The 15,527-nt window shown below is 39.3% G+C and overlaps 1 protein-coding gene across 1 annotated transcript; it reads left to right on the forward strand.

The window, feature by feature from the left end:
• The first annotated feature begins 822 nt into the window (after nucleotides 1–822).
• stam2 (signal transducing adaptor molecule (SH3 domain and ITAM motif) 2) lies at nucleotides 823–14,358 on the forward strand. Its single transcript, XM_015014943.1, has 14 exons — nucleotides 823–1,047; nucleotides 3,610–3,694; nucleotides 3,830–3,905; nucleotides 4,014–4,109; nucleotides 4,552–4,698; nucleotides 7,044–7,110; nucleotides 7,287–7,485; nucleotides 8,001–8,095; nucleotides 8,290–8,372; nucleotides 8,453–8,540; nucleotides 8,625–8,679; nucleotides 8,759–8,906; nucleotides 11,112–11,278; nucleotides 12,398–14,358. The coding sequence occupies exons 1-14, from the start codon at nucleotides 1,008–1,010 to the stop codon at nucleotides 12,600–12,602; spliced, it is 1,551 nt and encodes a 516-aa protein (XP_014870429.1). The 5' UTR covers nucleotides 823–1,007; the 3' UTR covers nucleotides 12,603–14,358.
• Nucleotides 14,359–15,527: the final 1,169 nt, after the last annotated feature.

Raw genomic sequence — 15,527 nt, forward strand, 5'->3', positions numbered from 1 at the left:
TATATATATATATATATATATATATATATATATATATATATATAATTCTTTTTTCAACAATACCATATGATGTTCAAGGAAATTGTGTGTTTAATGTATGGCAGTTTTTTTGAAAATATTAAAGTTTATTTTAATTTGTTTTTTCACTATGTTTTGAAGCAGATGCAATGTAAAACAACAACAACAACAACAACAACAACAACAAAAAACCAACTTGATGTTTAATATAAATGTTTGCTATAATTATCAAAAGTGTTCAATACAGAAAACAATACAATAATATATTTTGGTTCCAGCTCCAGTAGTGGTGAGCTACGTGTCTTGTGTACGGGGAACAGAAAACAGAAAACTCATGCTAACAATTGATAGTGATTTTTAAACTGATTGACTGAATGTAGCTTGTGAATTGAAAAATAACATTGTGTTTTGACAAAATAATTTCATTTTGAGTTCAAGTGTCCGTGTTTTGATAAAGTTGGTGAGTGTAGAAAGTAATGTATTGTAACTTGAAATGAAGAGTTGGTGTTTCTTCGCAAAAGCTGTTTTTGTAAATGACAAAAACATCATTTTTGTGCAGATATTCTGCAGATACCGAATCTCAGAAACCGACTGGGTATCCTCTAATTCTCCACTAGAGGTCCCCATTTCACTTAGAAATTGCACCGAAACGTCACTTTTAAATGGAGATTAATTAGTAATTCCCGTTCTATTAATCTGCGCATAACGTTCTGTATGATGTATAAACAAACTACGTTTACATAAAGCTCACAAAATGTGCTAAAAAGTTTGACTTACATGCAGCTCTGTCTCTCTTTCTCACACACACAGGCATAGGATTTGAGTAATACTGCTCAGGCATTATGCGAGACAGCCAGGCTTCCGGAAGAGCAACTGGTGTAACTTTAATGGACAAGGAGGAAGAGACGTTTGTTTAGGTTTAGTCTCGGCAACACATCTACTTTTCCCTTATCCTGGATTAGGTTTTCTCTCTTTTTTCATCGTTAATAATGCCTCTGTTTTCCCAAAACCCCTTCGACCAAGATGTCGGTAAGCATAGCGCTTGGTTTGGGGGCCTTTTAATTTTAACTGAGTCAGTGCTGCTGTCGGAAACTGAAGCTAATGCTAACTTAGCAGCTGTAGTTCGATGTGGAGTGTTTTAAGCGCTGAAAGATTCTGTAATGTCAACAATTACAAGTATGGACATAAGTATTAACTTATAATACACAGACTGATGAGCTGTCAACAGCTTGTTTAGCGGTTTTTGGTTGGTTGTGTTGAGGACTGTTTGGTAACCAAACTTCGAGTCTGACCAAAAACTAAATTATCAGTAACACACTTGTTCCCAAAACACCACAGTAGTTGTAGTTTGTTTGCTTTATTTTTGATTTACAGAGCTTTTGTAGAACATGTTATGGTTCAAAATACGATGTGAAAGTAATGTTAATCGCATTAAAATTCCAGGATGTTTAGTTTACAATTAACAGAAATACATAAAAAACGTTAAGAAGAATAGTGTAATCTGAAAAGAGTTGTTTTAGAACATTATTTATTATTTAAGCACTTTTAAAACTTAAGGTTTTGAAATCTGAAAGGCTATGAACATTGGTCAACATGGCATTATTTTGTATTGTAATAATTTGCTTGATATTTAAAAAAAAAAAAAAAAGACTTTCTCAGGCATGAATCTCAAACATTTGCCATGTTTTTAAGTGTAATAATGGGTTAAAATATCAAGTTAAAGGGGTAAATTTTGACCTAAATTGACAGTTTCAGCGGCACAAACGGCATTTAAGTCAAACAAAAAACAAACTAAGACAAACTAAGTCCCAAATGATCCAAGTCATCAAATTCTTAGCATTTGTTTTTATACAGCACTATGCTATGCAGTTACACTCCATGGACTGTAGTGAAGTGGGAAAAGCCTCCTCCTGTCAGGCTTAGTTAAGCTACGGCCCCTGGGCCTTCCTTAAAGTGAACGTTTGGCACTCCCTCAGCCTGCACATGATGAATGATGTCAACCGTTTATGTCCATTGAGCACCATTGTTTTTCTCTTTTTCTCCAACAATAATTTAAAACGACATTACTTTTTTTTTTAATTAATGGATGAGTTTATTTTGCGTCCACATTATTACTATGTAAATACAGGGTTTACCCCAGTATATTATAAGCCTGGAGGGCCGCCAGGCTTTAATTGTGCCCCCACCAGGCTAAGCATTGCTTATTTAAAAAAAAAAAGTCTTTTTAAAATGTTAGCATTTTTTAAGACTTTATTGTTGGTGTTTAGGTGTTAATCTTGCAATCTTTCAATATCATGATTATCAAGTGATATTTTCAAATTTCCTGTCAACTTTTAACATATTTTAACTCAAAAACATGACGGGCCGCTGGGTGAGTGACTGCCCCAGACCCCAATCACTGGACTTTCAGGGAGAAACCTTGTACATATATATTTAATGAGTGGAAATGTTCTGAACATTTAGGGTTTTTCCTTCTTATAAGTATGGAAAGAGTGTTGTAGTCCTTTTTTTAAGCCAGTTGACCAGCAGTGGAGGCACTATAATGTAAACAACTAGTGAAAACTTGAAGAAATATAAGTCAGATACAGCTTAAAACTACAACAGAATCAAACCATCACTTTTAAACATCTTGTTACCAGACTACGGTCTAATTCTAATTGGGTTTTTACGTTTTATTTAGTTTAAATAAGCAATATTGTTTTTTTTTAAATGTTTTATATTAGCATCACTGAGCCAAACATTTTGCTGCGATTTTGAAAAATTAGTCTTTTTTTTTTTTTTTTGACATTTGAAATGATAATAAAAAAATTGTATTCAGGTAACTGGCTTTACAGGTTAATCCATTTTGTTGGCCATTTATTCAAATGCAGTTTGCAAAACATCAAAATGGAGCACTTTGACATGAGCGGCGAAAGCGAGGTAGGACGCTATGATGGTGATGAAACTACTGACATTTCAGCGAGTTTAACTTTTTTTTTATTTGCAAGCGAACAAAAGTTATAATTCATAACATGTCTCTTTCACCTCAAATTATTGCCATCTGTTATTTAATGGTAATTCTCCGGCCACTGTAGATACAACTTTCATGATGTCCATGTAAATTTTATTCAAAACTTCCTGGTTGTCCTGCTGTGTCGGCCTGTGCAACACACCACGTTCTTGTATGACCAACAATGGCGCAGTGTGTGAAATGAAGAGTCATGAGTGTTGTGACAAATGTTCATTCGGGGGATTTCCTGTCCCTTGTATTACTCAGAAGCTTGTGGTTTGACATTTACATTTGGACATTTACATTTGAGTAACATGTCGGGGTCTGCGGTTTTACTTTTACAGAGAAAAATGGCAACTTCCTGTACTGGAATAGTGTAAATTGTGAAATTTTCTTGAATTTTGTGATTCATCGGCTAAGGTATTGTTCTAACTTAGGCTCCCAGGCCCTTACGCAACACGTGTTAACTCAAACATACAGCCGCTCCGCGCTCGACGTTCCAACACCACCCATTGGGGCTGGCATGGAGAACGAGCCGCCATGATGCCAGCGAGCTTGTTCTCTCGCCTCACCATATGTGTCCATGTTCGCATATTTTCCAGAGAAGGCAACAAACGAAAACAACACAACAGACGACTGGGGGCTCATTATGGACATCTGTGACAAAATTGGAACGACGACCAACGGGTGAGACGGAGAAAGGCTTTCACATTTCAGCAGAAGTTTTGTTTTTGTTTGGGACACTAGAAGTTGGTCTTAGATATACAGATACAGTGTCCTGTTCTGGTAATTAATTAGTTTTCCTTTTTGTTTTTGATACAGACCAAAGGACAGCTTGAGATCCATAATGAAGAGAGTCAACCACAAAGTGCCCCATGTTGCCATGCAGGCTCTCAATGTGAGTTTCACACAGCAATTTAAGAAGAAGGAAAAAAAAAAAAAAAATATATATATATATATATATATATATATATTTGCTGTAAAACGCCACCGTCTTGCGTTACAGTTGCTGGGTGCCTGCGTATCAAACTGTGGCAAAATATTCCATCTGGAAATCTGCTCTAGGGAGTTTTCTGCTGAGGTTCGCAGCGTGTTGAACAAGGTACGTGTCCTGCCAGAGGCTTTCCAAACTCCATTTATGTTTGCTCGTCTCCTCTTTTTTATTCCGCATGTGTAAGATGTTTATCCATACCCCTACCCTAATCCCTCGGCATTTAATTAAGCTACTGGTTAAAATATTCCACTGGGGAATGGGGCACTCCTTCAGTGCTCAGTGATTTCTCATAAACATGCAGCATAAAGTTATCAAAGCAGTAGCAGCGTTTAGTATACTTTTTTGAAGATGGAGAACAATATTTGGAAATAGGTGATCTATTGAATTACACTTCATAGTGTCTTTCACAGTTTTCATACTTATGAAAGTTATTTCCAAGTTTTCTGCATACAAACTTTTAACAATTGGTTGGTCTTAAGGCTGAAATAGGATTCAGCTGAATCCGTTTCAGACGCGAGCGACATACATTTGTGTTTCCTGTAATATTCAGGCCCACCCTAAGGTGTGTGAAAAGCTAAAGGCGATGATGGTGGAGTGGGCAGAAGGCTTCCAGAAGGACCCCCAGCTCAGCCTGATTGGTGCCACCATCAAGAGCCTGAAAGAGGAAGGGGTCAGCTTCCCAGCAGCCACCTCACAGGTGGGTGGAAAGTAAATGGCATGTTGACTCTGTGGGAGGTTTTGTGTTTGTACTCCAGATTTGTTTGTATAAAGCTACATGGAAAGTAGTTTTTAGGTCAAATGTTGTTGAAGATGCATCAGACTTCACATCCAGACCTCTAAGGGTGCTTCTAAGTTAGAATCTGTAGTTCCTTTACTTTAGTCCAAATCGGTTGACGAGTTTATCATCTTGTAATTTTTTTTCTGGTGGTTCCGATTCCGCACTAAACCAGGCCGGGACGTTTAGTGTGCTTATTGGTTGGATGTGTCCAAACCAAATGTCCATCCATGAAGCATATGCTGCGTTCTTAGCTAGTAGAAAATATGGAGAATTTAACCATATCAGTGTCTGTTTCTCTGTAGCCTGGCCATTGCCTTCATGTGCAGTTTTGCCCAATTCTCATCTCCTTTCAGCGCTCCATCTGGGATTTCTCCAGTTGAGATTGATTTCTCGTTCGGTCTGTGTTGGCTTCCAACTAGCAATCAATTAAAGTCAGAGCAAGAGCAGCGTGTGAGACATTTTATTTATCACTGTAACAATCCATCGAATAGATGAAGAACCTCCACTATTAAAATTCCTCGACGCAAAATGTCTGCCTGAACAAAGTTTTGTTAAGTTACGCTTCACTATTTAACGTTGTGTTTTCTGGACGGATACTTTTGTGTTGTGCGACACTCGCTCTCCATGAGTCGTCCACGAATGCTAAGCGCTGATTGATTTTGAGAAGATGGGATTTTGAAAAAGATGTGCTGCTAGGGTTTACCGTGTCCCACAATGCAACAGAAACCTCCCTGTGGTTACAGCGAACACCCAGTGTTGGCTTGAGGTCTGACCACATTCACACCTTGCGCAAACAACTCTAGAGTTTGTTTGAAACAGCATGTTTTAATGTCTGCTTGTTTAACGCAGAATTTCAGTTTTTGTTGACAAATGATTTCCAGTGGTTTCTGCTCCTCCACATGGTTCTTGCACTGTATGTTAAATGTATGAGTCACAGGCTGAAGTAGACTTTAATCTCCAGCTGTTGTAAAGTCTCTGACCTACAATGTTGTTGTCTGATAGTCGGACCGAATTTCTAAAGGTGCTTTATTGCTGACATAATTTATCTCACACTGTGTGATACAGAAGTATTCATATGAATGCACTTTGTTACATTACAGCCACAAATGTCAGAGTAGGCTAGTGGGATTTATTTGGGAAATGTTTTCGAACCTTACATCGTGTAGGTCCGCAAGATAACATAACATCCTCTGTCAATCAATCAAATTTTATTTGTATAGCACATTTCAGCAGCAAGGCATTTCAAAGTGCTTTACATAATTAAAATAAAAACAGCATTAAAACGCAAACGGTGAGAAAAAGAAATAAAAAGCTGTCTCCAACCCTTTTGACTTTAGTCAAACGCTGTTTGATAAGAACTTTAACCTCTCGGACTTTAGTCAAAACGTCGTTTGACAAGGACTTTAACCTCTCGGAAACGGTGAGAAAGAGAAATAAAAAGAAAGTAATAAAAAGACAAAAAAGAAAAGATAAAAACATTAAATACATTGAAGACATCAATTGCCATAAGCAACTCTAAACAGGTGGGTTTAAGTTGAGATTTCATTAAATGTTTGAATATTTTTGCAGTGCAATTTGTTATGAGATAAATTTTCCAAGAGTGAATAACAAAAGTAGAACAGGACTAGATGACAACATCTTTGTTAAAGTGTAAAAGCCATTTGGAGCGCTGGGTTTAGTTGGGGTGTGAGGAAGCAGCCGCCGCAGCAGCTGCAGCGCGGCTCGCTGGAAGGCAGGTGCCACAACGAGGCAGCAGGTATGACATTTAATCTGTGAAAGCTCATGAGCAAACATCAGCAGGCTGCGTGGCTCAAGCTGTGCCAGTATTTACCTTTGCCTATCATCCGTTCTGAACACAAATGCCATTTTTTATTTTTTTTACATTGCGCTGGCATTTCTCTTTATTTGAATCGAATTGCATAACATTAAACCCATTCGCTGTCGTTTTGCCTGCTGGCCACACAGCATGCGCGTCAACGTCTCTGGAAGCGATGCAGATTATTTAAGCTGAAGCAGAAATTTAGATTTTCAGGAAATTACTCCTTTTGTTTCTTTAATGCTTTATATTTATTGCCGGTAAAACTCTCTGCCTGCTCGCTGGAGTGAGCTCTTTCTGAGCAACATGTGGTACCCAGCATGAGCTGCAGGTGGCAGGAAACCAGTTTTTTTCCCCCATTCAGTCTTTGTGCAGCACTCAATCCTCCCTCCCTCTGTTGTGTATCCACTCACACAGATGTGACCTTATGTTTCTATACTGACCACAGGGATCCAGCACCAAGGTCAGCACACCGGCTCCAAACAAAACGCCAGACGACGATGACCTGGCCAAGGGTAAAGACGGACGCCGCATATTTTTACAGTTTGATGCATTATTCAGTAAAAGTCTGACATTGTTGTTTTATAAATTACATTATAAGCCTTTTGTCTCTTTATTTTATTCCTCTAAATGGAAAAAAAAAGTCAATTTAAAAACTGTTTTTTTTTTTTAATTCTTTTTCCTCTCGCAGCCATTGAGTTATCCTTACAGGAACAGAAGCAGCAAGCGGAAACACGACCTCTGACCCTGACCGTCGACCCACCTACCAACACTAACGGCGGCGGAGGGCAAGAGATCCGGAAAGTGCGCGCGCTCTACGACTTCGAAGCAGCCGAAGACAACGAGCTCACCTTCAAAGCCGGAGAACTTATTATAGTTTTGGACGACAGGTGATATTTCATAACTCGCACATTTATGAGTCAGAGCTGCTGAATCAGCTAAAGACCACTGGATGCAGATCGACTGATCTGATTGGATAAGTTTAGGGAAATGATGCATTTTAGAGAAGAAAAAAAAACGCTCATGAATATGTAGATTTGGAAACCATGGCGACGTCGTGTCGTTTCTTTCACAGAGCAGTCACTGCAGAAACACAGTGGAAATATTTTAAAGAGACAATATGATCATTGAAATCAGATTTGAAGTTGTCTTTAGCATTTTAGCGATTGGCGTAGCTAGCCTTACTAAAACGGAAAGTAAAATAAAACCTGTACATTGTAAAGAATATTTGGAGGATATTTCACAGGCGACAGGAGAGTTTTACCTCCTGACGGTGTTTTGTAGATCCTCCAAACGCTGCTTGGATTGTTTTCTGTGGTTAGCATGCATAGGTTCAGCCTGCAAGGCCTTTTGAATTGATCTGCATTTCTGTTATGTTTTTTTTTTTTGTTTGTTTGTTTTGCAGTGATCCAAATTGGTGGAAAGGGGAAAACCACAGAGGAGTCGGGCTGTTCCCCTCAAATTTTGTCACAACCAATTTGAATGCCGACCCTGAGCCAGGTTTGTTGTTTTTCTTTTTTTTTTTTTTTAAATTTACTCTGTAACAGCATAGCTTCCAAACCGTAACACAAACACGCACATTTCTCCCCTGCGCTTATATTTGCCCTTTTCTTCTTGCCTTTCTGCACCGCTACCCGATTTACCCGGGAGCAGATATGCTTCGCTGTCTCTAATTACTTCCACTTCCTCCACAGTGGCTTACGTCGAGAAGTCGGCCACTCCGGAGGAGACGAGTCTGGAAATCAGAGCCGAGCCCGAGCCGGTCTACATCGACGAGGTAACTGGTTTTCTGATGAATATGCATTCATCGATCCACGCAGCCTCCTAATCAACCTGCCGTCTTTTTTCCCTCCGCAGGCGAAGATGGACAGAACGCTGGCGCTCCTGCAGAACACGGATCCCGCAGATGCGACTCCTGACTCCTTAGAGCTGGTCCAGCTGGAAGGCATGCATCTAAACGCTGCTGTAAATGTAAATCAGCTGTTATCATTATCTAAACTGTTTTCTCTCTCCCCCTCCGACTGAACAGGTGCATGCGAACAGATGAACCCGCTGATTGATGAGAAGCTACAAGAGATCGACAGGTGTCGTTTTGTACAATTTTCGGCGTATATAAACGCTACCGTTAACTTAAACGATGTAACGTCTCGTTCCGTGCCGCAGGCACCACTCGGAGCTGTCGGATCTCAATCTGAAAGTCATGGAGGCCCTGGAGCTTTACAACAAGCTCATGAACGAAGCCCCTTACTACGCCGCGTACTCCAAGATGCAGACGCAGTACGGCCCACCTGGCTCTTCTGTGCCCATGCAGGTCAGAACAATTCACACAAAAAAAAGTTATTTGTCAAATTATATTGGTGTTTTCAATCAAACTTTATTTATAAACCGTATGAACACCAATGTAAAGTAAAATTACTGCTTTCGGAGGAAAAATGTAATGTAGAAATATCATAGAAATGACACAAAACCCCAATAAATTCACCATCGTACATGGCAACACACACACCTGGACACAGTAGAAGTCAAATGTAAGAAGCCTACATTTACGTTAAGCATAAAATAAGATGAATATTAACTGCAAAGAATAAAGTAATTTACCTAAAGATGTATAGAAATAAATAAAAATTTTAAAAAACAAAATTAAATATAAGTAAAGGTAGTACGGCTGCACAATATGTAATTATGATAGTATTACTGAAATTTTAAATTGCGTAGATTTTGACTGTCGCCAACATTTTCAGATTTTTTTTTTAAACTGTTATACATATCACATATTTGAAGTGCATCGATGATTTTTAACAATGGTATTTGACAAAATGTAGTGTCTGTTTTGACTACACGATGCGTTTATGATGCGGTTCATGTTGTCGTGATGTAATGTCCTGTACAAATAAACTCGGTTGATTCCTCCCACCCTGCAAACAGTCCTCTGCAATTCTGACATTGCAAAAACTGACATTGCGATGGCTGTTATGATTGCATGTATTTTGCAGCTGTAAAACACTGGTGAGTAAATAATGCATAGATAAAATAAAATTGGAAGATAGATAAAATTATGTAATTCCTTTGCAGCTTCACCTAAATCCAAACTTTAAAAAAATGTGAAGAAATCAAGCGAGATTGAACTCGGCCTCACTAATGACTGGATACTGAACAATGTTCATTACTAGCTTGACAGGAACTGGCAAGATTCACAAATCGCTAAAGGAAATGGTCGCCTACGAGCTATTTTATGTATTTTTTTAAAATAAAGATGAGTATTTTTTTATAAGTTGGTTTAAAACAAAAATATGAATCCAGATTGCTGGCTAAACAAGAAACGCATCTCCCTGTTGCAAAGCGCTGCCGGTTCCCTTTTCTCTGCGGCATGTACAGAATCAATAGGAAGCAAAGCTGTCATGCATAATTTAAGGCTGGAGCTGTTTCACAGTTCAGAAAGCTGAAGTGTGAAGATCCGGTGTTCAGAGGTTTTGTTCTGGAAAAAATCTTCTACGCTGCTTTTCTGTAACTCTGCAATGAAATCACAGAACTTAATACTCATATTCTGCTTACTTATTCTGATTTACTAGAGAGTTAACTAAGACAATGTTGACCGCTTTACATTTGGGTTCAGTTACTACCTTCTGTCTTTATGTGTTTTTTTTATTTTTTTCTCAGTTTTTCTGGGTAGGTTACAGTCAGCATTTTTCCCCTCCTTTGAGAAGCTGGAGCAGTTTTGCACTTTTCAAGCAGCAACTTTTTTTTTTCTTCTTCTCAGTAATGATTGATGGCGCCGACTCTCTCTGCAGACTTCAAAGTCTATCAATGTCACCAGTTAGGTCTGCACTCGAGTGCCCCTCAGTGCTGTTCTTGCCATTCTTGAGGCTTTTTTTTTTTTAGTTGTTTCAGAAGCCAATTTAAAAAGTAACCTTTACAGCAGCAGTTTATATTTGTGTTTTATTTCAAGGAAAATGCCTGAGATTCAGTGGATTTTCACCAATCTTTAGTAGTTTTCTTATTCCCGTTTGCTAGATTTTTTTATTTTATTTTTTATTTTTTTAACGAGATACCAAAGATGATGTAACTTACTTTGATTTTGTGAAAGAAAATTAGTTTTGAATGTTGAATGAAAATTTGCTCATCAGGGTTGATGGATGAGGCATTGAATTTATAGTTTCACTTAGAAAACTATGAGAACATATTAGGGCCATTACGCATAGAAAAAAAACAAGAGGAGCAAATTTTGGCCAAAAAATCTCAGAAGATTTCTAGAAAAATACATTTTTGTCTTTTGGCTTGAAAAAGTTAAAAATGTGCTCGTAAAAAAAATGTCTAAAATTGGTGTCAGAAATTTTAGAGAAAAAAAAACCTTGGAAAACCGTTTCGTTATGTAGGTTTAGATTTACCTACTCAGTGTCTGGATGTTACTTAACACCTGTTTTTTTTTATTTTTTATTCCTTTTCTTTGCTGTTTTCTTGAGGAAGTAGATAATCTTAAAATAATAATTCATATTAAAACCTGCTCTTCATCTCTTAGGCTTACCTCGGACCAGCTGGCGCCCCGTACCTGCCCCCCGGCGGCCCACAGGTTCCTCCTGCGCAGCCTTACTCTCTGCCGAACGACCAGCCTGGACCGCTGCATTCAATACCCCCCACCGCCACAGCGCCCCCTAACAGCCAGGCTGCTCAGCCTCCCTACATGAGGTAAAAAGGATTAGCCACAGGGCAGATCGGAGGCTGTCAATAGGGATTCCCTGCACTCCAATAAAAATAACGGCGCCAAAGATTTTTTATCCATTTTTTTTCTACATCAGTAAACATCAGGGTGTTTTATTGGAGTTTGTTTTATTTGACTTGATGGGGGCAACACCCTTACCTTGCTTGTAGCGTAAGGGTGAATTCAGAACAGCCTTGTTTAGTTCTCTTTAATCAAACTGTAGTTTGTTTGTCTGGAAAGTCCATTTAGTTTGGGGGAAGTGTGAATGTGCAATCGACAAAAAAAAAAAAAAAAAAGAATCCGCCTAAAAACCTAGGCGTCGGTTCGGTTGAAGTGAACTCTGGTGCAGTTTGAATTCATTTTTGAATGCCAGGTGGACCAGAGGCCACTAAAAAAGCAGGAGTATACCGCTTGGCATTCTGGGTAAATACAGCCAAAACAAACGTGAGAGTCTGGCGCTAGCGGGAGAAATGACTCGTGGTCTGTTGCCAGAGACAAAAGTGAAATCCTACAACCGCTACATCTGACTCTACTTCATTTTTGTTTGTGTTTTGTGAAGAAGAAAGTTGCAGTCATGTCTTCTTCTGAGGGTTTGGTGTGTTTTCCTTCTGTGGCTCTTGGTGCAGCGCCTCCACAGGCGAGGAGGGGAACAGGTTTGTGAAGCGTTTGGATCGTTTGGCACAGTCCAGTGTGAAAGAGAGCCAAACCAGAAAATGTAGCAAATGTTAGTATGTTCATCCCCAATTGAACCGGGTCTACCAGAGACTCTGATGTGAAGAGAACAGATAGCATAGCATTTTGAAAGTAGGACCAAAAGTTTTGAGTTTGGTCTCATATGAACAGAGCACCTCCCTCTATTTGTATCCCATTCGCAGCTTTAGGAAAACTGGACTTCTTATGGATTTAAAGTCCCTTTAAAATACATTGAATCTCTGTAGGGAGAAACCAAATGTTCAAAGGGTATGAATGCTTCTGCAAGTCACTGTTTCTTAAAACCTAAGAACCTAATGAGTCCTAGACGTAGATTTTGTTCAACATCTCACCAATCTCTCATTCCAGTTTGACTCCAGTAGTAAAAGAATTATATGTGTGTGTTTCCTTCGCAGCAGCGGGATGAACTCCCAGTACATGACCCAAGCTCCCGGTGCTCCTTACCCGGGCCAGGCGGGCGTGGCCATGGATATGTCAGCCTATCACAACGCGGCTAACATGCCTCCTGTGTCTTACCCTGTTGCTGCTCCTCCTCACCAGGCTCCTCCTGCTCAGCAGCAGCTGCCGCCGGCAGCGTACTACCAGCAGCCTTTGCTGTAAATCTCTAAACAGCCACGCAGACCTTCAGCTACCCTCTTCTGATATTCCAGTTTCTGTTAAATCAAGTTGAACTTTGTTTGCTTGTTTTTTTTTTTTTTTCTGCATTAGGAGACATTCTTTGGCCTTACAATGTTGTTGTTGAGGGAACTGAAATGTGTCCGGGCGAGCACCCGAGTCAGGAGCCAGCTGCCATCTGCGAGGCAGAACACAGAAACACTGTTATTTATCTAACGTATTGATTATCAGCATTTCACGATTCACAGTTCAGCAGAAATACTGCTTCCGTACAGTGCTACTTTCGACGCGAGCTTTGAAGAATCCCCCTCTGAATGTAACGTTTGGCGCCAGAGACGGGGCGGCTAGACTTCAGACGGACGGGAGAGACGCTTACATTTTACCTTCACACAGCCTCGTTTTGGAGCTCACGCAGGGAGATCGGCGTAGCAGCTGCAGCCCTCCGGTCGGCAGCCTGCGAGGATTAGGCTCTCGGCCTAATAAAAGAACACGCACAGGCGGGAATAAAACCCATCCTCGCACTTCAGGCAACGCGCAAACAGAACACAAGCCTTGGCAAGAGCAAAATGCATTGGCGACTGGCAGGGGGGTTAAGGGGGCGGCGGTGTACTTCTTCGCTCCCGACGTGCGAGCCGCGTGACGGCACGCTGCGGCCGGAACGCTGCGGCCGGAACGCGTCTGGTACAGAAAGCGGCCGGCGAGGGTAAACAAAGCAGAAAACACCAGATGTACGTGGGCAGGGATAACTGGGCTCTTCCTAAACAACAAAGCGATGCATGAAAAACTGCATGATGGGCTAAACGAGGGGGAATTTCAGGTTTATTTGCAGCAGCTTTCCTATATGATTTGAGCTCTAATCCTGCTTTTGTTTTGTTTTTAATTCCAAGAGTAAGGTTATGTCGAGGAAAATTAAGCTCAGTCTTTCTCCTCTGAGTTGTTGTGAGGGACTTGTGTCTCTCTCTCTCTGTGTGTAAAGCCAGCTCCTCACCTTCACCAGCATCCATGTTTTGAATGTCAAAAATGTTTTAGCATTACTGTAAACGAATCACCGCTTTTTCCACAAACGCGCTGCCTTGCATTCTGCCAAGACTTTTATGTAATATGTAGTTTTGAGCTTTTTCTTTCTTCCTTCCTTCCTTTCTATGTGTGCGTTTGAGGATTTCCGTGTCTGAACTTCTTCATTGTAAATCAAGGTAGGGTTTTCAAACGCTCGTCAAGTCATGGGGGGAACTACTCGACTTTCTTAGTTCGTTAATCGTACAAAATGCTGCGTCATCTGAATGTTATTACATCTCTCTCTTAGTAGGGGTTCCTTCAATTCAGTGGAACTTTAGAGTCTCTGTTTATGCAAATGTACATTATTGAAATCTTTTAATTTCGTAACATATTTCAAGATCAAATATGCACATGATTTGATTATATATATATATATATATATATGGCTATTATAAAATGTGTAATTTGCTTTGTTAAAACTAGTTATGTTGTTTTTTCGTTTCTTGGCTTCTGGTTTTTCTTTGTCTAGGTTATTTGCAGAGGTTTTCAGTAACATCTCAACGTGGGACGCCATGCTTTGAACCTTCTGTTGTTTTTCAGATAAAATGAAAGTAGCGTCCATCAAATCTCCCGACCGTGTTGCAGTGACCCCCTTCTGCCCCCCGTCATCAGTGGTTTTAGCAGAAAGTGTAAAGTTATAGCACCCTGCTGTTCTTGGAGTTGTACATTAAATGTGAAAATACCTGGATTTATTTTTCATGTTGATATTGCACCTTAGCTTTGTAAACATTTATTTACCACTGAATGCCTTGATTTATTATTTTTCTTCTTCTTCTCTAGAAATCAAATAATGACAAACACATTGGGTTAGCGACCTCTTTGGATTTGTATAATTCTGTACATTTGAAATATTCCAGAAAAGGTTTATTTATCCGGGATTTTAAAACTGCTTTTGTAACAGAGCAAACTTATAAATATTCTTTAAAATAAAAGAAATTAAATTAACCTATCCCTCCTCAATTTATTTTTTTGTTTTTAATATTTTTAATCCACCTAGAAAGCATGCTTTATTCATTCTCTAACTGCTTACTGTACTTCTGAAATAGGTGCAGCTGGAATGACGGCACTGTGTGGTGTTGAAGTGCAAATAAAATCTGCACAGGGGTAAATATTCTGGGTGAGCATTTGCTGTTCCAGACTGCGTGTGTGTGTGGATGATTTCCTCAAATCTGGTGCAGGATTACAAAAAAAACAAACACACACTGCAAGTTGGCCGGTCAAGTCTGCCGAGGAAGACTGAGAATGTTTTATCATCTGTTTGTGTTGACGAGGTGAAAAAAGCCAGAACTTTCCAACCGGTTGACAAGATATGAATGAAGAAATTTAGGAACTAAAATAAACCGAGGGAGAGGATAAACTGGGCCACGTTTTGGCTGTTCTGGGGGAAATCTTTAAATTGTATCCATTAAGTCCAATAATTGAACCAATTGGCTTATTTATTCTGCATATTTTACATGCATACAATACTAAAATGTATTTTTCTTCTACGTCTAGAAAAAGCAAAGATCTCATGACCTCCTGGGCATGTTTGGTAATAGTTACCAAACTATTACCAAACATAATAGTTTGGTAATGTTCTCTAATTCAGTTAAAAAGGGACAAAAACAAAAGTATTTGCTGATAAAATCCACATTTCTGCATAATTTCACCTTAGCAACCAAAGTTATTGGTTTGCCAACTTTAAATTTGCAATAAATTTGCAATGTAATGAAAAAAATAAATGAAAGTGTTAAACACCATTTGATTTATACACTTTTATAACTAGAACATGTTTGAAATATTCTGTGATGGACCATCAGTGACTTGTCCAGGGTGTTATTTTGATATAAGCCTGCTCCTTACATTAAGTAGGCT

The sequence above is a fragment of the Poecilia latipinna genome, unplaced genomic scaffold, assembly GCF_001443285.1.
Source record: "Poecilia latipinna isolate Pla-1442-1.1 unplaced genomic scaffold, P_latipinna-1.0 Scaffold1865, whole genome shotgun sequence".
In the NCBI taxonomy this organism is placed as follows: Eukaryota; Metazoa; Chordata; class Actinopteri; order Cyprinodontiformes; family Poeciliidae; genus Poecilia; species Poecilia latipinna.

Coding starts and splice junctions, on each gene's coding strand:
- stam2 (XM_015014943.1), top strand. CDS start 1,008: ATGCCTCTGTTTTCCCAAAACCCCTTCGACCAAGATGTCG. Junction 8,096..8,289: donor GAATGCCGACCCTGAGCCAG/GTTTGTTGTTTT, acceptor CTTCCTCCACAG/TGGCTTACGTCGAGAAGTCG. Junction 8,680..8,758: donor AAGCTACAAGAGATCGACAG/GTGTCGTTTTGT, acceptor TCCGTGCCGCAG/GCACCACTCGGAGCTGTCGG.